The sequence below is a fragment of the Bos grunniens genome, chromosome 21, assembly GCF_055505025.1.
Source record: "Bos grunniens cultivar Pamir isolate PY7600 chromosome 21, Bosgru_T2T1.0, whole genome shotgun sequence".
Taxonomy (NCBI): domain Eukaryota; kingdom Metazoa; phylum Chordata; class Mammalia; order Artiodactyla; family Bovidae; genus Bos; species Bos grunniens.
This window is the reverse complement of record NC_141185.1, coordinates 50,741,892-50,763,211: the sequence shown is the minus strand read 5'-3', so window position 1 is coordinate 50,763,211 and position 21,320 is coordinate 50,741,892. Positions and strand designations below refer to the sequence as shown.

The 21,320-nt window shown below is 49.3% G+C and overlaps 1 protein-coding gene and 1 long non-coding RNA gene across 3 annotated transcripts in view; one reads left to right on the top strand and one right to left on the bottom strand.

Moving 5' to 3' along the window:
- LOC147349721 (uncharacterized) overlaps positions 1 to 16,711 on the top strand; it is a 35,126-nt gene extending 18,415 nt beyond the window's left edge. Inside the window, exon 2 of the long non-coding RNA XR_015150090.1 lies at positions 16,398 to 16,711. This is a non-coding gene — a long non-coding RNA (uncharacterized LOC147349721). The remainder of the gene's footprint in view (positions 1 to 16,397) is intronic.
- LOC147349720 (myeloid-associated differentiation marker-like) lies at positions 9,605 to 17,200 on the bottom strand. Of its 2 annotated transcripts, none has more exons than XM_086364648.1 (2): positions 17,066 to 17,200; positions 9,605 to 11,897 (listed from the first exon to the last, which is right to left on the bottom strand). In XM_086364648.1, exon 2 carries the CDS (start codon positions 11,748 to 11,750, stop codon positions 10,764 to 10,766), a length of 987 nt encoding a protein of 328 aa, XP_086220774.1. In that variant the 5' UTR covers positions 11,751 to 11,897; positions 17,066 to 17,200; the 3' UTR covers positions 9,605 to 10,763. The 2 variants fall into 2 exon arrangements, with proteins under 2 accessions (XP_086220774.1, XP_086220776.1); XM_086364650.1 differs by lacking the exon at positions 17,066 to 17,200 and adding an exon at positions 16,170 to 16,241.
- Positions 17,201 to 21,320: the final 4,120 nt, after the last annotated feature.

Genomic DNA, 21,320 nt, shown 5'->3' with positions numbered 1-21,320 from the left:
ATGTTTGCATCACCATGCTTCTATATAAGGCCGCGATCTGAGGTTCTGAGTAGACATGAGTTTCAGGAGGACCCTCTTCAACTCATTACAGTTCTCTTTCCTATCTTCCTGTCTTTTTTTTCACGGTGTCTTTTTCTAATGTGTTTATCATTAGTGTATTTGTTTCTCAAAGTGTATTGGTTTGCTGAGTATTTCATATCGGTGTGTATTCACTGGAGTTCCTGGGACTCACAGCAGGTTGATCCCTCATGTACTTTGTCATTAAACTGTGAGCCCCCTTTTACAGGACTCGCTTTTCTGGGAGGGTCCTGACACCTTTGTTGGAAGCTTCACCCAGAATAACTGCATTTGCTTCTGCTCAGGACCCTCCAGGCCAAACACCTGCTGGGTGCCAATTGTGTTAATTTCCAGGTTGGCATTGTTTGACCTCAGAGGTCATGTATATTTGGGCCCATTTCACCAGAAATGAAGACTTAGATTTTGCTTCTCTTGTGGAGACTTAAAAAAAAATCCAAAACTCCTGTCAAGGTGGGTATTAGCCTTGACCTTTCCTCTTGCTGAAGGGCATGGTTTTCCTTGTCTACTCTACCTCTGAGGTTGTGAAGAATGTGGTCGTGTCTTTAGGGAAGTGTCTCAGCTCCAACTCGTTACTTTCTGCCACCCCAAACCTTATTCCTGACCCAAGTGGGCATATAGACCAGCCTCCAGTTGGCCAGGGTCAATTCTCTCTTCTCCCTCCTCCCACACACAAGCAGCAGTCACATCCAATCTGCCATTGAAACTTCATGAGATCCTTGAGCAAATCATATAACTGAAAACTCTTCCTCACTTCTCTGCTTTGTTAACCTTTTTATATGTCCTTTAAGACTTGACTTTTAATCACCTCCTCCAGGAGGTCTTCCTTGATTCCAACAACTCCATCTCCGATTGCTTCCAGAGTGACACTTCTGGGAAGTAATCTGATGTGGGCAGCTCCTGGGTCTCACGTGAGCACAACAGGTGAGGTGGGAGGAAGGGAGGTGTTGCAGGAGCAGCAGACAGGGCTCAGTGTAGATGGACCTGGACACCAGAGACACAAGTAGGATCTTATCTGTAAGTGATGAGGCCTTGCTGACATTCTCTAAGGAGGGGCTGATCCATCAGAGGCCCACTTGGAATTGACACTCTGGCTGTAGGAGGAAAATGGGATGGAGGTTGGCCAAGAAGCTGGACGGCCAGTTTGGAGGCTGATTGTAGAGCCCACATATGGGATGATGGGCCTTGAGCAAAGACACTTCAGGGGTGGAGGGCAGGGGCAGATTTATGAAATATTTGAGAGCAAACATTCAACTGGTCTTGATGAGGGGAGGGGCCATGATTACTGACACTTGATGCCCCAGGGACAGCTGTAACCTCACCTCTCTCTTCTGCTCTCTTAGCATCTTAGGCTCCGTCCCAGGTGCTCCCAGCGCCTCGCCCCTCCCTCTGGGCACCACCCACTGAGTGTGCTCTGGGAAGGGAGGCTAAGAAAGAGGGAACCAGCCGGAGCTCAAGGAGGCGGCCTGGGCTCCTGCCTCCTCGTTTCCTTGAGGCCCCTCCAGATACACGTGCTGTTCCTCCACCTGCACCTGAGGCCCGGCTCGTGTGCTTCTAGAGGGAGGAAGTTTATTAAGAAATGGCTCTCTGCCCACAATTCACCAAGAACGATTCTCTGGAGTGATGGTCCCCCTGCTCCTCAGCCTCCCATCCGTCCTTTTCTCCCTCCTCCTCCTCTTCCATTGTCTGAGGGTCTCAGGTCCTCAGGACTCCAGCCTCGACCACCTCTTCTCTGTGTATCTTCTAGTCCTTATCCAGTCAGATGGCTTTAAGTGTTCTAGGCACTGGACAGAGAGCAGAGAATGGAACCAATAGTTTCTTCCCTCACGAATCCTACTTATCTAGATGACTAATATGCAAACAAATATATAATAGCATGTTATCTGGTAATAAATATAATGACAAGGGGAAAAGAGGTGAAGAGGCACTTTTTGGAATGTGGGGAGTAGATAAGACTGCTCCATGGATGTGACATTTAAGAAGATGCTGAATGAAGTAAATAGGCAGAATGATGACAACTCTGCAATTCCTGCCTCCAGAGCTAATCTCTACTGAGTACTAGAGTAGAGTTACCTCCTGAATGCTCCAGCTACCTCCCGAGTTCTCCCTCTGAATCATGCATGGCACCTCACACTCAACATGTCCAATCCCACTTCTTGAAACTCCCACCCCCAAAACACACTGATCCTTTCACATCTTTCTCATTCAGTCAATGGCAGCAGCTTCACAGATGCTCTTTACAAAATACGTGTGAATCCATCCTCTCTTCATCTTGAGTCACCACCTGGTCCAGGTCCATCCATCCTCACTTGCTCTCCTGCCATAAGCTTCCTGCTAATGACTGTTTCCATTCTTTACCTCAATGTCTGCTTTGGACTGAACTTAACTAAGAAAAGTTTTCAGGCTTCTCTTGGCTCCCTCAGGTGAAACACACATTCCAAAATATCACCTTGAAAGCCCTGCAAGCTCACACCTCTTTCTACCTCTCTCGCCTCTTTGCCTCCCTCCCTCCAGTCACTGAGAACTTCTAATTCCTCTTGGTCATCTCAGGGCCTTTCCATTGACATGTCTACACATCCCCCAACCCTGAACTGAGACCAGAGCTCAGCCTGGAACATGGCAGTCCTGTGCTCAGTCAATGATACTCTAAGCCTCAGTTTCATCATCCAGAAAATAGAGATAATTAACACCTGCTTTTGGACATGATGGGCTCTTGATCAGACCTGCGAGAACATCTCTGGCAACTTCAGCAGAGAACAACTGTACTAGAGAGCTGCTGGGTAGCTTAGAGAATTATTAGGGTGGGACCAGGCTCAGAAATAGGCTCAGACCAGGAAGGCAGGAGCTAGGCAGCCAGTGCACAGCCAAGGGAGCTGGTCCAGGCACCATGGCCATTGGAAGCACACACTGGATGCTATTGCAGGCCCCGCAGAAGGAAATGATCTGATCTGTGTCTGTTTGTCACCTGCTCCTTAGGTGTGTGTCCAAGCCCAGGTGTGTCAGGTTAATTATTATTTACCTGCCCTTTTATCTTTCTTATTGAGGTTCAGGCCCAGTGTTTCCCCAAAACTCACATGGCGGGGACATCCTCTAATATAGTGGAGAGTTCACATTCTCAGTGATTCTCCTTCATGGAGATGTCCATTATACATGACCGTGATGTTGTTAGGAGATTAAATGAGATAACACAAAACCTAGTGATTCTGTAACATTTCCACTAAAGACAGAATGTAACCTGGTCAGGAGGTTCAACCTGGATCGTGAGGCTGTGAGGTAATATTCATAAGCCTATATTATAAAGTCATATTCATTCAACAAATACTGCTGTGTCAGCCCAGTCCAGTGCTGGGAATATAGTCATGAGTGAAAGAGGTAAATGCTCTTCCTGGTGCATCTATATTGTAGTGTTTATGTTTGAAGCCTCAGAGTTAACTTGAAGCTGAATGTAGAGTTTTGCATTCTATTTTACAATAGGTCATAATATTATACACATAACATATCAGGCCTGTTTCAGCAAAAAAATAACAGCTTCCTACAAATGGACTGGGGACTCTGTCCCCCTATTTGCTTGATGACACAGAACCCTGTTTCCTTACATGCCTGTAAGGAGCAACTTTTTGACACCAAGAACAAAGCTTCAAACAAGTTTGTGGAGCGGGAAGAGGAGAAAGCATGGGTGCCAGGGTCCTGTGGTGGGGGGCAGAGGTTGAGATGGTAGAGGGATCTGGGTCTCTGCCAGCCTCTGCAAGGTCCAGGAACAGAATATTCTGGAATCCCTCCTTCCGCCTGAAGCACCAGAAAGAAACACAAGCTCTTTCTTCTTAGAGATTAGCATAAGGAGTGGCCCCAGCCTAGCAACGAGAGTGTTACTGGGGGCAGTGGTCTGGGCTGATGGGCAGCTGGCCCTGGCTCAGCAGGGACATGGACCACTGCAGTCACCTGGTGACCTGAGGGATGGCGTGCTTCAGGCAGCAGTGGGCAGCTGGGAGCCCGAGGGTCAGGTGGGCTGCAGCTGGGACCAGGGGAGTGCCTTCCCTTGGCTGTAGTGCTGAGAGGGTGTCATTTGTCCTAAGGTTTGTCAGGGTCAATGTAGGGAGGGGAGGATGCCCAGAGGGAGCCCCACTCTGTGAGCTGCCCAGATGGATGGTTTCTGAGAACTTTGTTGCCTGAGGAAGCTCACTCTTCTTCCAGACAAAGCACTGGAGGGATTTATGGAAACAGATGCTGGTTGGAGTGGAGGTTGAACAGATGGGCCTGAACAGAGCTCCTGTCATCACCTCCCAACCCCTGGTCAGAAGCAGATTCAGAAAAGAATCTCACCAGCCCAGCCTGGCTCCAAAAGAGATCTCAGATTACAGCTCACAGGTTCTGTCGGCTGAGAAAGGGGCCCTGAGGACTTGGGCTGCAGCAAGGCTGTGGTGGACACAACAGTTACAAGAGGTCACACATGTTGTGCTCACTGCAGATCAAGCTCTGCTGTGGATTCATTTGTTCCTCCCAGCAGCCCCTGAACTATGCACTCTGTGTCCCCATTTTCACAGGCACAGAAAGGTCAACTGGCCAAGATCACACAGATAGGAAGTGGCAGAGCTGGGATTTGAGCCTAGATACTTGGTTCAAGATCTTAAACTCTCCCTGGATTTGGCATTGTACCTTAGACCCAGGAGGAATGGAGTAGCCATTTCTGCAGCAACAACACTCTGACTAGGTGACTTATTTCTATTTCATCTTCAGAGATATATTTATTGTCATCCCCATTTTATAGATGTTGAACTGAGGCCCCAAAACTACATTATATCTTTTGCTCAAGGTTACACAGTTGCTCCACGTCAGAGCCTGGAGTTCAAGTCTGGCTTCCTGCAAAACTCAGCAGGTACTAGAACCTCAGGAACGGCTGAGCCCCTTCCCTCTTCTCTTGGGTCCCGGAATAATCTCCGGGCTCCTGTCTGTCCTGGTCTAACTGCAGTGCCCCAAGCAGAGGTCCTGCAGCAGTGCCCTCATCTCAGCCAGACCACTTCCTGTTGACGAGGCAGCCAGAAAATGCCAGAGAGAGCGTGGAGACCTTAGACCCTGCCTTCTCAGCTCATCTGCCTCCCTACACCCACCTTGAGACAGGAGACAAACACACAGACAAGGACCAGGACTGGCATCCTGCACTGGTTCCCAGGGCAGATAACCAGGTGCCTGATGCCCCGGAGAGAAGAAATCCTCTTCTCTCCACTCAAAGGTAAATTAGGGAAGGCTAGCTCCATGATTATTCCAAGAAGCTGCTGCAGAGCCAGAGAATGGGAACATCTGTGCCCCGGGCTCTGATCTGGATGTGGCTCAGGCCAGTCTTGGGGAGTGGGGGCATCAGCTGGAGTCACGCTGCCTGGAGGAGGCTCTGGCTGGCCGGCTGAGGAGGGAGCCTCTGGCTACTGCCTCGGGAGACAGAGAGCCCAGGCCAGGCAGGGAGCAAGGGTAGGGCCTGAGGCTTGGGCACCATGGGGCTTCTCCATCAACTGTGTGTGCTAAAGGGCTGGGGGAGTCCTGGTCATAGCAGGTGGGCTTGGGGGCCACAGCTCCCCCTCTCCAGCCCCTGGACCCAAGGCACCTCCCTTCCCTCTGCCTTTGGAGACAGGCTTGTGTGGGCATCTCTCAGCTCCTCCCCCAGACTGTCCATCAAAGTTGAAGGGAACATGGAAACCATTTGCCAACTATCCCTCCCCTGACCCTTCTTCTCCAGTTGGTATAGTTTTCAAACTTAAATTTTATTTTCTTGAAAAGGTAATATATTTACATGGTTCAAAATAAAAATATTCTTTTAAAAGCCATATATTGAGAAACCTCACTTCTACCTGTGGCTCCATCTACTCTCTCTTCCGTTCCTCTTCCTGATTAAGACCAGGCATCTGCTCCACTGAACTCATGGGGGTCCTTTCTGTGTTTCTTGAAGCAAACCAATTATATAGATATCTTTATTTTTATTTGTATTTCTCTCCCTATTATACATTTTAAAATAGCATACTATATATCTTACTGTTTTTACTCTGTATATACTGGAGGAAATATACTGTATATAAGAAGGAAATATCCTTATCATTATTTGAGAGCATCCTCATTTTTTCATACTGTTTAGTATTCCTTCTTCTGTCTACACAATAGTTTATTAACCACCATCCTAAAGATGAACATATGAATCACTTCCAATCTTTCCAATCTTATTTTCAAATGAGATCTTGAGTGGGAGTCTGATTCAAGCCAGATTGCTCTGGTTCGAGAAAATGCGGGGTGGGCCAACACCCTACTTGCAACCCCACCATCTCACTAGAAACCAAGGTCTCCAGAGGACATAGCTTAAAAACCATCATTTTAGCCTCATTTTACTATTTTATAAACGGGAAACTGGAGCTCAGATCAGTGATGAGACTCATCCATGCTCATGAGTTATCCTGTGGCAGAACTGAAACCAGAAACCAGATCTCTTGGGCTCTGCTCTCCATCCAACTCATGGTTCATCTCCAGGGAGACCAGACCAGGGCTCTGGGGCCACTTGACTGGAGGCAGGACCACATGTGACTGTGGACCCCAATCTACCTCTTTCTCAGTCTGGGTTTCCATTTCCTCTTCTACTATTTCAGATCAGTCCCTTTGTACTCCCAGCAGAAAAGATCAGGGAAAGGCGGCGTTGGGAAGGACCAGGGTCTCTGGCACCCCTCCCCCATCTAGCAGATGAGGAAACTGACTCAGCAGCAGTGAGTGCCCTCCTCAGGGGGACGGGGCAGGTTTATGCAGAATGAGGGTGGACGGGGCAGAATCCCAGCCTGGAGCATGCTGCAGCCATGTTTGTCACAAGCAGCGTGGGGCCATGGATGGACAGCTGGCGTGGGGACAGGGCACCTGGTCCTGACTCTGACTCTGCCACACGCAGGGTGACTCTGGACACGTCCTGCCCCTCCCTGAGGTCCATCTGCTCCTCCTCTATGACAAGAGGGTTGGACTAAGCAGAGGACCTTTCTACTCTCTTTTGAGATCCACAGTGAGGGGACTGGACCGCCTTGGAATTGTGACAAATGACCCTTAACCCCCCAGCAGGGGGGATGGAGCAGCCGCCTTCATGAACCATGAGGCTTGGACAGTGAGCCCCTCAGGTGGGCCCACCCTGGGTGATTCTTTTACTAAAGCACAGAGACATTTCCATTCTCCTGGGAAGTGAGGTCCCAGGGCTGTGTTCCATTTGATTCAGGAAATATAAGAATATGATACTCCTGCACAAAAACTTGGGTGTATCAATGTGTTTGTCAATGAAAAATTAATCAATAGTCAACTTAAGAAAGAAATAGAAGTTTTATTGGAGCCAATCTGAGAAGTGTAACTGGGGAGACAGTCTCTCAGGAAGCTCTGAGACCTGTCTGGAGAAGTAAGAAGGAGGGCAGGATGTATGTGATTTGGAGACCCACAGCTTGGTATAGGTTACCGCTCTTCATGAGGACCAGATGTCTTGGGTAATGGTTTTAGTGCTTTTCTGAATATGGGAAGATGCAAAAAACTGGGCTCATAAAAAAGTTTTCCTGAAAATATCTAACTATTTGAGGTCTGGTTCTCACACTTGTCCCAGAGAAGTACTTTATCCTGATTTTCACCCTGAATTCCTTCCAGGGTGGATTGTAGATCAGCGACTGCAGTGGCTAATGACTTGTTTCTCTTTTTCAAAAGCATATATTTTATTTATGGATGTGGCTAGGCTGGGTCCTAATTGCAGTATGTGGGATCTAGTTGCCCAACCGGGGATCAAACCTGAGGCCCCTGCATTGGGAGTGCAGTCTTAGGCACTGGACCACCAAGGAAGTCCTGGCTTGATTCTTGTAGAACTGGGTGGTCGGCAACATTCTTTATTACACAATTCCCTTTATTTCTGTCTTAATTTCAGCCAAGGTTTAGGAGACACTTTTCACCAATTTGTCCCAGGGTGCTAGGAATGCTCGTTCCCAGGTCAGATGGGGATTTCACTGATAGGCCACTCACATGCTATTACTCACTCTGTCCTGGCAACAGTAGCTAAAAGACGGCTGGACCACCTGTCTTACAAGTCTTACAAGTCTCTCAGTTCCAGGAGATGGTTTCCACTTGTTGCTTCTTCTCATGTCTAGAATCACACTACTACAATCATGGATCTTAGAGAACTATATATTTCATTTCAAGTAGCCAGTGCTTATGTATGCTCAGTCACTCAGTTGTGTCCAACTCTTTGAGACCTCATGGACTGCAGCCCTCCAGGCTCCTCTGTCCATGGGGATTCTCCAGGCAAGAATCCTGGAGTGGGTTGCCATGCCCTCCTCCAGGGGATCTTCCCAACCCAGAGATCGAACCCAGGTCTCCCACATTGCAGGCCGATTCTTTACTGACTGAGCCACCAGGGAAGCCCAAGAGTACAGCAGTGGATAGCCTATCCCTTCTCCAGGGGATCTTCCTGCCATAGGAATTGAACCACGGTCTCCTGCATTGCAGGCAGGTTCAAGTAGCCTAGTTATCTAATTTTTTTCATCATTGACTCAAGAAACAAGAATCTTGTAAAATGGGCAGAACACAAGCAATACATCTAGTGACCCCAGTAAGGTCGTAAGTAAGTAAGCAGTGTTATCTTCTAAGAAGTTCCATGGCTTGGGCTAGAAAAATTGATCTCTATGGTGGAGCAGATATTTCTGCTCTTAAGGAGGTCAGATTCATGCACAATGCACACTAGCAAGGAAAGAAGAGGCCCAAATGGGCAGAGAAACATTTTATTTGCAAATTTTTCTTCTCTTGCCTTAAAATAAAAATTTTATTTCATTCCCTCTTAAGATTTGCCTGCATTAGGATGAACTTCTGGGAGCCCTCCCCCTGTAGCCCCCTACCAATGGGTGAAGATCACACGCTTCATCCCACTCAGGAGTGAGGGGCAGCAGAGGGGGTCCTTCCCCTCCCCTCCCCCGCAGCTCTGCTTGCCAGCCCCTCTGGTCCTGGTGACGCCAGGATGCTGGGCTCTGAGGCTTTGTAATTGACAACAGGAGACTTGTGGGACCTTCACAGCCACCAGTTACTGTAAAGGCCTGCTGATCTCAATGCAGGGGAGCACAAGGGTGCATACACATGTACACACAGTGCACTGAGCATGCACACAAGCACACACCTTTATAGCGAGGCATCCAGATGCTGTCACGGCCCCTTTAAGAACTAGGGGACAGGATACTGGGCACTGGGGTGGGGCCCAACATCTAGTGTCACAGGCTGGGCCACACTCCCAGGCTCTAGTCCAGGCCTGGGTGGGGAGCCAGTGGGAGGGGCTCCCAGAGACCTATGTTTGGGTGAGGGTGGGAATTGATTGGGACTCCTTTGAGCTCTAGGCAAATTTGCGGCAAGTAGAGTATGTGGATTTTGTTTTGTTTTGCTTTCTTTCTTTTCTTTCATGTTTATATTGAGGTTGAAAAGGTTATTATGAATGTGGGAGAATAGAAAAAGCCATTCTCTATGATTGTCAGCAGTGCTGATAGGAATAAGTAGCTCCAGAAAATCTTTTTAAATTGTGCACATTTATATAGTTCAAATTATGCCTGAGTCCCAGAGAAGCAGGAAGCAACATCAAAAAGCAACGGACATAGAAAAACACACGTATATGTCCCCTCACATTCAAACAATACAGTTCCTTTGACAATGGAAGCAGCAAACCCACCCTCTACAAACCACCTGCCCAAGAAAATTTGAAACTTTCTCTTGAAGAACAGAGTCACTCAGTAATTTTTGGCCTCCAGACCAGAAGAAGAAAATGGAAAACAAAACAAAACAAAACACCCAGACAAACTACAGTGTTAGGGTTGGCAGCATCCATGCTCTTCTCCCTGCAGAGGCAGGATCTGCTGTTTTGATCACTGAGTCAGGGGGACCACATCGCTGCCCCTCACAAACACTGCAGACAGGTGTCTTCAAGACTCTGGGGTTCCTCACCAGCTCTTTTTTTTTTTGATACCCCAGAGAGTAGTTGGGATGGAGGCCTTTACCCCTGGCTTCCTCTAAAATGCCCTTTAAGAAATGGATGTTTAGTGAGCCTGCAAAAATTCTGGAGCCAATCTCTTGGAGGACTGAGCACGAAGTGGGGCCCAGGAATCCAGAATATCTCATGCAAGAATCTCACCCACTAGAAATTATTGACCTTCAGAGATCTTTTTTTAACTTAGAGGGGAGGTGCACTGTACAGTTGCTCCACTGGGAGAAAAAAATCCCAATCCCTTCCTATCTGCCCACATCCCCTAAACTCTCCCAACCACACCATTAAGGCACTGCCGGGGGACAGACATGCTTCGGCAATGAGGCCCCTCCAGAGGCTCAGGGTGTGAACAGCTGCACGGAGGGCTGTGTGCTGTGGAGTCAGCACCTTAGGAGGTGGGAGGGGGCAGTGGGCAGAGAAGGAAGGAGTCTCAGGTCGTGATGGATCAGAAGAAGCAAAATGGGGAGAGGTGGTCAGGACATAGGAGATGAGAAAGCCAAGGATGAATGCAAGAGGGGCGAAAACCAGAAAATATAGAAAAGATGAGAGGAGCAAAGGAAAGAGGCAAAACAGGATGTGGGCAACAAAACAAGAAGGAGACACAGCAGAAGGAGGGAAGGAAACATAAAGAGAGTGAGATGAATGGGGAAGGATGTGAGGAGGGAGAGAGGGAGCCAAGAAGAGGACATCATAGGATATCTTCACTCTGTGAAGACACCGGATAGGACCAGACAGAATCAGGAGCACTGGAGACATCCTTAGTCCCTATGGAAACCTGGCGGGCCCAGTACACCAGGTCGACCATGTACATCAGTAGGTTGATGGCTGTCAGGATGGCCACAGCCAGGCACTGGTCCCAGTCGCACACGTTGTAGGAGAGCTCATCAACGCAGCTCATGTCCATGAACCGCTGGGGCATTCCGCCGAACTCCTCGCTGAACTGGTAGAGTGGCCAGAGGACCATAGAGCTGACGTAGAGGAGGACGGAGAGCAGGGTGAGCAAAAGCTGGAAAATGGAGAAGGGCCTGGGCTGCATATATTCCCATTCACCCAGGTTTAGCAGGAGGACCACAGCTGCCAGGATGAAGCAGATGGAGTACACGGCCACACACCACTCCAGGGCCGGCTGGTGCAGGTACAGGGAGGTGTTGCTGAGGAAGGCAAAGATGACACCGGCCACGAAGGTCTCCAGCACCTTCAGCAGGGCTGACATGGTGTGCTCATAAAAGAAGATCTCCTCAAGATCATACCAGGCCCTCATCCCGGCCACTTCTATGACATACAGCACAGATGCGATGCAGGAGAAAGCAGTGGCGGCGATTGCCTGGTCCCGGTAAGGATGATCAGGCAGGAACTGGACGTAGGTGATGGAGTAGATGATGGAGGCCGAGAGGCAGATGAGGGCAGCGTAGCAGGCATAGGTGACACAGATGTTATGCCAGTAGAAAGGAAAATCATAATAGAGATTGCGTAAGTCGACTATGGAGATGATGAGGGTCATGGCGAAACAGACGCACCAGAAGGACATGGACCAGTTACCTATGGCGCCTCTCAGAGTGCCCATGTCGGCCACAAGCGAGAAGGCCACGCAGGTGGAGAAGAGCTGTGGCAGGCGGAGGAACCAGAACACACAGAGGATGGAGTCACTGCCTGGGTGTATCCACCGGGTGGGCATGGTGCTGTGATGGTCAGGCAGGTCACGGTCACCAGTACAGCAGTGGTCTTCCCTGAGGACCCACCAGAGAAAGATCCAGTTCCAGAGGTGGATTGTGTCAGATGCCTGGAAAAGGCTCAGGGCCCTGTGAAGGCTGAAGCTCAGGACCTGTGGAGTTGGAACCAATGGCTCAGACACTCAGGTAACAAACAGCACAGCTGCTCCAGAATGGTTCTCCCCACCCATCACCCTTGGCCTTGTCAGGAGACTTGTCTTATCCCAAAGCTCCCAGCTGGTTGTGGTCTAGCCTCAAACCATGAACATTGTGGATCTCCCTAAGCTGGCCATTATTTATGGAGACACAGAGATGGATGGTCCTTATCTTTAATCCCAACCCTTCAAGTCTCTCAAAATTGAAAATGAATATTTAAAAAATTGGTAACAAAATTCGACCCAAAGAAACTTGAGACAAATTATGATCTTTTTTTATTTTACTTAATGTGACTGTTCAAAAGTTCAGTTCCCGAAACACTAATGTGTATGATTACAAGGTGCTTTCAGACCCCAGTGGGGTGTGATGTCATGTAGAGTAGACGTACTATGTCACCTGTATGGAGCTGAAAATCCTGAATTCTAGAGAATATCTGACCCAAGGGTTTCAGAAAAGGGACTGTGGAGTGTCCTTTTGACTAACCCCATTTTACAGATGAGAAAACTAAGGTAGGGGAATTAAGTCCTTCCCTAAGGTGGCATGACCATGAAGTTGGAACCCCAGATAAATATACCAAAGCCGTGGGCATGAACTCTTTGCTCTACAGCACACATGGCAGAAATCCCCTTAGGTGGAGCCCAGGACCAAAGCCTAGAACACACCTTCAGGGCCACAGCCTCCTTCCACAGCAACCTGAAAATACATGAATCCAGCCCTCTCCTCCCTGCAGCCATCACTAGAAGAAGCTGCCATGTGAGGGGACACAGCCCCACCCGGAGGAGGGCAGCTTCAGAAGTGAACAGGGAGGAGCCATGGGGTGAGAGCAAGGCCGTGGGGACAGGATGAAATGGGAAGTAGGGACTATTGTGACTCCCCTGCCCAATTTTGCCTTCACATGTGACTCTTTTGCATTGGGTCAGGGGACCCCAACCTAGCATGATTCCAAGGTGGAGCGTCATGGAGGAACCAAGGAACGAAATGTTAAAATGCCAGCTTTTTAAGCTCCAAAGCAGCAATCCACGTGCAAATCTAATCCTTTTAAGGGCAGGAGCTAAGAGAGGAGGCCCCTGCAGGACCCCTGGCAGAGGCCAGCCCTGAGGATGCGCCTGGGTTGGGGTGGGGGTGAGGGGGCAGAGTGGAGATGACTGGGGGGATCCCAGGGTCCCAGAGCCCCTGAGGCAGCCCAGTAGGGGTCTTCTGACCCAGAAGGGATGCAGGCATGGAGCCAACCTTCCCATGGAGGAGGGTCCTGGGCTGGAACTGAGAGAGGAGAACAGGGGCCTGAAGGGGTTTCAGGGCTGTGACAGGGACACGTGGCCAGAGTGGCAGGGACCCTGGAGACCACGGAATTGCCCAGGTCACCACCCAAGACAGTCCCTCCAGCCAGGGCTGCAGTCCTGCTCACACAGGGCCTCCTCCTGGGTCCCGTGTGTGGGGGGAGTGAGGCCTCTCCCAGCCCGCCCCCTCCACAGGGACAGCCGCCCTGTTTCCAAGGGATTATTTGCTGAGAGGTCCCCAGGGCTGAAGGGAGAGCAGCCTGAGCCCCAGCCAGCTTCCTGCCATCAGGGGCCTTGTTGCCTTTGCTGATAATAAACCCTGGGACAAGCTGAGGCTGGAAAGAGAAATAGAGAGCAAAGCTGAGAACCTCCCTGGACTCACAAATCTCCTTGAGCCCCATTGCAGGGGAGCCCTGGAGCCTGCTGGCCTCCTAGTGGGCACTGCCAGGGTGGGGAAGGGTTACTGGGGTGAGGGAGGGAGGGAGTGTCATGCTCTCTGTACCCCAGTTTGATCCCAGTTTAATTACTTGAAGTCACCCTGAAATTCCACCTAAGATAAGAGACAACTTGAATGTTTTGAATCCATTGAATGCATCAGAGAGAGGATATGGAGAAGAGGAAGCATGGGGATTCCAACCGCGTGACCCTGGGTCAGGCCTGTGCCCTGGAAAGCAGGAAGTGGAAGTTTATCTGAGTCTCCCAGCAGCCCCTCCTCCACTCTAATCTGTGAGCCTGGATGTGGTGCCCCCGTCAGAGCACAGCCGATGTGGCTGAGCCCTGCCTGCCAGGCAGCCAGGCATGTGGACTGGAAAACAGTGAGCTGGGAAGGTCATGGCCAGAACAGAGGAAGGAACGAGGAGGTGCGAGAAGGGCAGAGAAGGGTGAGATGGGATGGACACTCAGAGTGACAAGGAGTAGAGCCTTCATAGCTGGATGATCATGGCAAGCTACTCAATAGAACCTCAGTTTCCCCTTCTGTTCAATGTCTCTATACCTACTTTGTGTCAATTAAATGAATAACAGCATGTGACGGGTTCATCAGAAGGCCTGTCACATGGAACCCTCAATCTGTGCCAGCTACCTCCCTACCCCCCTCACAGAGGACCCGGAAGGCCCTGGCTCTGGACATCAGCACATGCAGCTTGATTTGCTGCAGATCAGGGGCTGCAAACCAGTTTGCACTGCAGGTGAACTCTTGATGTGTTCAGTTTTCCATCACAGTGTTTTCATGAAAAAATATGTGGTATCACTAGCATTACTATTTCTTCCCTGAGTGTTTGGTGGCTGCACATTGTTTTAATTTCACGTGACAATTCGGATTACAGCTCCTTTTCAAGCCTCAGGAAATACAGTGTCACCTGGTTTGGTTCCCGTGGCAGTGATGTTGCTGGAGATAAGCAGCTGCTAGCCTCTTTTCTTTATATTGTTTTCCATCCTCATCTCTGTTTAGTATTTTCTATATTTCTCTCATTCTCATGTATAACTGACATAAAGCAGGACTATGATCATCTCTCCTGTGATTGGTTTCCCGTCTTCGGCATGGCCACGCTTCCTGCCTGCTCACAGAAGTGTCCACCCCTCCATCCAGGGAGCATCCATGTCCTCAACCTCAGCCTTCAATACATTTCAAATGCAGTGAAATCACGTGTAGACATGTGTGTACATACATGCATACATGTTTGTAGGGAATATCTGTATCTTTTTCCTGTTTTGTCAACATGAGACCATGTCTTCCCAGAGCATCTTGCTTTTGCACCGCCCCAGACAGGTGCAGCTGGTCCTCTCCAGGGATCCTAGTGCTCTCCATCCCCTTATTTCCTTCCCTCCTGGCTCCTTGGGCATCAGTGGACCCTCCCCTGTGAGTCTCAGACACGGGACATAGGATGGGACAAGGGATCCTGGGATCCAAGTGATCACCATGCTCTGGTGCAGGAGGTCAGCAAGTTTTTCTGAGAAATTTTTTAAAAAATATGACAAAGAATATATTTTTCATTTCTGGAAATTAAATCTGGTTTCCTAGATCTGCAACAAATTATCACAAGCCTGGCGGCTTAAAACAGCAGACACATATTCTCTCACAGTTCTGGAGGTCAGCGTTTTGAAACAAGGTGTCAGCAGGGCTGCTGTCTCTGATGCCCCAGGGGAGGGTCCCGCTTTGCGTCTTTTAGCTTCTGGAGGCCCTTCAGCTTGTCCCATGTTACTAAACTCTGGCTTGTCCGGTCATCCCTCAAGAAGCCAAATACCGAGAGATGAGTGCTGGGCTTTGCTTGGGACGAGGTGCCGCTCCTCCACTGTGAACACAATCATCGCTCACGTCTGTGCATCAGCCCATGTTGGACGGTGGTTTGAAAAAAATACTAATAAACATTTCTACCTTTTTTTGTGGATCAACTTGGAGGATTTGGTTTTTTCCAGTTTAGTAGGTCTGAGGTGAGAAAAAGATTGTATGTCCAATAACAGCCCCTGACTCTTCTCCTGCACTGAAAGCTCCTGCAGGGAATCGTCTCAGTGGAAATCCACCCTTGGCATGCCCCCACCCCACCCCCACCCCAGGGGACACACTCTGGCCAAATCAAGTGATCTGACCCGTCTTAAAAGGAGAGACTGCTTCAGACCTCCTTTCTTCCTCACACTGTGGTGATCTAAGGCTGTGTCCCACCAACACACTAGAACCCCTCCTCCTTCCGGGGACTGGAGTTGGGGGAAGGGGGGCGCAGATGCCCTGGCAGCACCTGCCTCGGGCATCAGAACCAGAACCACAGAGCTGGGGCTGGATTCAGTTCCCTAAAAAGCTGACCCCTCTTCTCCCTCCCTTGCCTGCAGACTCCTCTGTGAACGTGGCAGGCTTTTCACAGTTTCGTTTCCTTTCTACCTTTAATTTAGTGCCCTTGTTGGAAGAATCCTTATTATGGAGTAACAGGAGACCTGCACATGGAGTTCCCTCCCACTTACCAGATCTTGACAAAAGAGCTCCAACTGCAAAATACTGGAATAACTTAGAGATCCATGCAGGAACAATGTTCTTCACAACTGAAGACATACACGGGCAAGGTTGTATTAAAAGTAGAAAACCATTTTTTTCTTGATTACAGGTCATACTGTTAGGGGAAGCACACTGACACAACCACCCACCCTGGCCAGGAACCCTAGTAACCACTTGTATGAGTTGTCTTACGACAGGAGGTCCCGGTAAGAAACACGGAACTAAGAAGCCACCACCAACCGGAAGGGTTCAGGAAAGGTCGAAAGGAGACAGCATGTGTCTGACCACCTTCCACAATCCTTTCTGGCATCCATCCTGGCTGAACAAGGCGGGCACCACCAGGAAGGACTCTGAATCAGAATGATTGGCTATGGACAACCTGGAAACTAATCCCATCACCATAAAACCCAAGCCTGTGAGCCATGCGGCAGAGCTGTTCTCCTGTGTTCCCTTACCCTCCTGCTCTCTGCCCCGGCGCCGTTTCCAATAAAAATCTCTTGCTTTGTCAGCGCATGTGTCTCCTCGGACAATTCATTTCCGAGTGTTAGACAAGAGCACAGTTTCGGGCCCTGGAAAGGGACCCTCCTCCTGAAACAATACCTCTAGTTTTGCCAGTCTGCCAAGATGCGTGCCAGTGGACTTGTAAAAGGGATGGATGTAGGTTCCCTCCCCCCAATTCACTGGCTCCCCCAGAACAGATTTCAAACAAACAAGCAATTCTTCCTTGGGAAGAGAGTGGTACAGAGTCACAAACAAGCCATTTCCCACTTCTGCAGTGTCCAACTGGCCCCAAAGTTCCAAACAGCAAAGAATACACACGAACAGGTGGGAAGGGGGCTCCTGGGACCCACACCCCTCTACTCACTCAGTCAAGAGCTCGGTGCTCCTTCAGAGGCCAGTTTCCTTCTCTTAACAGAAAGAGAAAGCACCCTGTGAGCAAGGCCTGGGGAGGGGCAGGGCTAGTTCCTGAAACTAGCAAGTTCAGCAGCTGCTGGAAAAGACCTATAGATCTTCCTGGGACTAGCTGGCACTCCACCCTATCTTCCCAGTGGCACTTTGCACCTTGTTCTAGGAAGAAAGGGAGGGGTTGGAGACTTGGGGGCCTGACTCCTGCCTGGACGCTCAACACTGTCCCCCAAGTCAGGCCCAGCTGCTTGTCGCTGAAGAAGCCAATACAGAGAGCTAAGTCTTGGGTTTAAGCAAAGTAGCTTTATCTTAAGGAAGCCGGCAAGAAGGTGTTTTACTGCCCAGAAGAATCAACTCCCAGCACTGCAAGGCTCAGCCGGGATTTATACGAGGAGGGAAGCAGGAAATGGCTGTAGGCGGCATGCTGGGCGTGCGCTGTGCTTCTATTTTGGGGGACTTTACAGTATCCACCAGGAGCCTTTCTGGGCTGAGAACATGTGGTTCTTGCTTTGTTCAGATCAGCACATCAGTTCCATGGGTCAGTGATTGTTTATTTTCTAGAGAAAAAAGAATTGAGGCAGAAACAGAGCTTAACGGGCAAAGCAAAACTGAAACTAGAAAACAATGAACTCTGTTTAACTATTCATAAGCCTTTGGTTGAGAAACAAGCAAGGTTACAAACTGGTGCTGCTGACCTGCCTGACCACCATGATCACCATGTGCCCGACCTCAGGCCTGGGCACCAAGCCCATCGTGGACTTCTTCCTCCACTTGGGGCAGCTGCTCTCCACCTGTGTGCCCTTCTCGCTGGGGGCCAGTGAGGACACTCTGAAGGGGGACGTAATTAACTGGTGCATGTTCATCTGGTGCGTCTGCTTCACCGTGACCCTCACCATCTTCATAGGGGAGTTTTGTGGGCTCCGGTCCCGCCTCCCCTTCTCCTGGGACGGCTTTCTCTGCGCCCACACCTTTTACTTCTCCATCTCCTGCCTCTCAACGACCATCATCCTTGGCACCACCTACATCAAGTTCTTGCCTCCAGGCTCCGCCCAAAACAGAGTCATCACTGCCACTACATTCGCCTTCGTGGCTGCTGTACTCTATGCCATTGAAGCGTTCTGCATCATATCCAGCCTGGAGGCATGGTCTGGTTCAAGCCAGCCTTCCCAGGCCTGCTCAGGAAGCCAGAGAACTATGCTGACTGGCTCATTATCACCTTCATCAGCAGCCCCCACCAGTATCAGCATCAGCCAGCCCTACGTTCGTGGTTGTGTCTTCAAGTCCCTGGGGTTCTTCACCAGCTCCTTTTTTGATTCTCCAGAGATTGGTTGGGGGTGGAAGTTATCCCAAATTCCTTTAAGATGCCCTCTAGGCAGCCAGTGTGAGGCTGAGCATCAGGTGGGACCCAGGATACAAATTCTCTGCTTCAGAACTCTTGCCCATTGGGAATCAGTGACCTTCAGAATTTTTTTTTTTTATTTAAAGGGGAGATGTACTATAAACTCCCTTCTATCGGGAAAAAGAGGCCCGATGCCTAGCTACCCACCCTCACTCCTTCTCGTCCTCATCCAGTCCGATGGCTTTAAGATTCCACTCAGTTGACAAATATGCCTGTGCACCAAGTGTGTGCCCGGCAGTTTTCTAGACACTGGACAGAGAGCAGAGAAGATAACCAGTAGTTCCTCCCTCATGGAGCTTATCCTCTAGAACACAAGATGGAAAATCTGAGAACCAATGTGTAATATCAGGTCAGTTCAGTTCAGTTCAGTCACTCAGTCATGTCCAACTCTTTGTGACTCCATGAATCACAGCACGCCAGGCCACTCTGTCCATCACCAACTCCTGGAGTTCACTCAGACTCACGTGCATCGAGTCAGTGATGCCATCCAGCCATCTCATCCTCTGTCGTCCCCTTCTCCTCCTGCCCCTAATCCTTCCCATCATCAGAGTCTTTTCCAATGAGTCAACTCTTTGCATGAGGTGGTCAAAGTACTGGAGTTTCAGCTTTAGCATCATTCCTTCCAAAGAAATCCCAAGGCTGATCTCCTTCAGAATGGAATATCAGGTCAGTGGGTGATAAATACTATGATAAAGGGAAAACAGGTGAAAAAGAGAGTTATTGGAATGCAGGGATGGGCGAGGCTGCTATTTTAGGTGGTTGGAGGTCAGGCCACTCTATGGATGTGACCCACCCCTCACCATGAGATTCTGATTCATTGGAGCTGAGTGAAGTGAATTGGCTGTATGATGATAACTCCCCAATTCTGGCCTCCAGACTGATCTCTACAGAGACCCTGAATCATATGCAACTGCCTCCGGATCTCTCCCTCTGGATGTCTCAGGACGCCTCACACTCGCCATGTCTGCTCCCATCTCCTGAACCCCCCTAGCGCCAACACACACAGATCCTTCCTTGTCTTTCCCATCTCAGTTGACGGCACCACCTTCACAGATGTGCTTCACAAAATACTTTGAATACACACACACACACACACACACACACACACACACACACACACTCTTCCTCCTCTCTAGAGCATCCACTTGATCTTGGTCCAGATCCATCCAGCCCTCTCACCTGTGCCCCCTCATGAGCTTCTCACTGCTTCCTCTATTTCCATTCTTTCCCTCAAAGTCGGCCTGGGCTGAACTCAAACTAAGTTACCTTTGACCGCTTTTCTTTGCTCCCTCAAACCGCACAACATCACCTGCAAAGCCCTGTATGTTTGCACCCCTTTCTACCTCTCTAGCTTCATCACCTCCCTCCCTCCAGTCACTGAGAATTACTTCCAGTTCCTCTTGGTCATCTCAAGGCCTTTCCTGCTACATGTCTACACACACCCCAACCCTGAATGGAGACCAGAACTCAGCCTGGAACATAGTAGTCTTGTGTTCAGTCAACGTCACTCTGAGCCTCAGTTTCCTCATCCAGAAAATGGAGATAATAGCACCAGTTTTTAAAAATTTATTTATTTTTTATTAAAGGATAATTGCTTTACAGATAGCACCAGTTTTTAAAGGAGAAGATTCTTGTTTGCATCCTGCAGAAAACACCTCTAGCAACTTAGGCAGAGAACAACTGTCCTAGAAGGCTGCTAGAGAATTATTAGGGAGAGACGGGCCTGAGAGCAGGCTTAGACCAGGAAAGAGGGGTGCTGGGCAGCTGGGGCACAGGCAAGGGCAGCTGGTCCAGCCACCATGGCCCCTGGCAGCAGACTCTGGATGCTACTCAGGCCCCAGCAATAGGAATCCGATCTGACCTGGTGTCTGTGTATCACCTGCTCCTTAGGTGTGTCCAGACTTCACATGGCGGCAGGTCAAATATTTACCTGACCTTTCGAGTTTCTTATTGAGGGTGAGGCCCAGTTTCTCATCAAGATTCACACGATGGGGACATCCTCAAATATGAGGTGGGCGGAAGTTCAGGTTCTCAATTGTTCTCCCTGGAGATGTTCATCATAAAAGGCCATGGGAAAGTTGGGAGAATTAAAAGAGAAAACAAAGGAATCACTGATTCTTCAACATTTCCCCTAAAAGCAGAAAGGATGAAATGTATCCCGGTCAGGAGGTCCAGGCAGGAAGGAGCCTGAGGTCGTAAGCTCCTGTTAATACTTATTCAATAAACTCCTGCAACATACCAGGCCTTGTTCTCAGCACTGGGAAAACTTCAGTGAACAAAGGACAAGACACCTCTGCTTTGTGGATCTATATTCTAGAGTTTATCTTTGAAGCCTCGTGTTTTCCATGAAAGTAAACGTGGGATATTGTATTCCTTTTTATAATACCCCATAATAATATACTCTTAACATATCAGACTTGTTTCAGTACAAAAGTAACAACTTCCTACTAATGGGCTGGTGGCTGAGCCATCCTATTTGTTTGAAGATACTAGAAGACGAGGTCCTTATGTGCCTATATTTAAGCACATTGTGGTTGACACATGAACAAAGCTGGATCAGAGTACATGTGATCGGGGGAGTAGAAAATGGGGGAGCCAAAACCTGTGAGAGAGGAGCAGGGGGTCCGAGAGATGATGGAGGGTTCTGGGGTCCTGCCAGCCTCTGACAAGTTCCAGGAACAGACTATTCAAGAAGCATTTCCTGCCCGAAGTAGCAGAAAGAACACCAGGCTTTCTTTTAAGGGTTTTGCATAAGAAGTGGTTCCACACTAGCAATGGGAGTGTTACTGGGGGCAGTGGTTTGGGCTGATGGGCC

Coding starts and splice junctions, on each gene's coding strand:
- LOC147349720 (XM_086364648.1), bottom strand. CDS start 11,750: ATGCCCACCCGGTGGATACACCCAGGCAGTGACTCCATCCTCTGTGTG.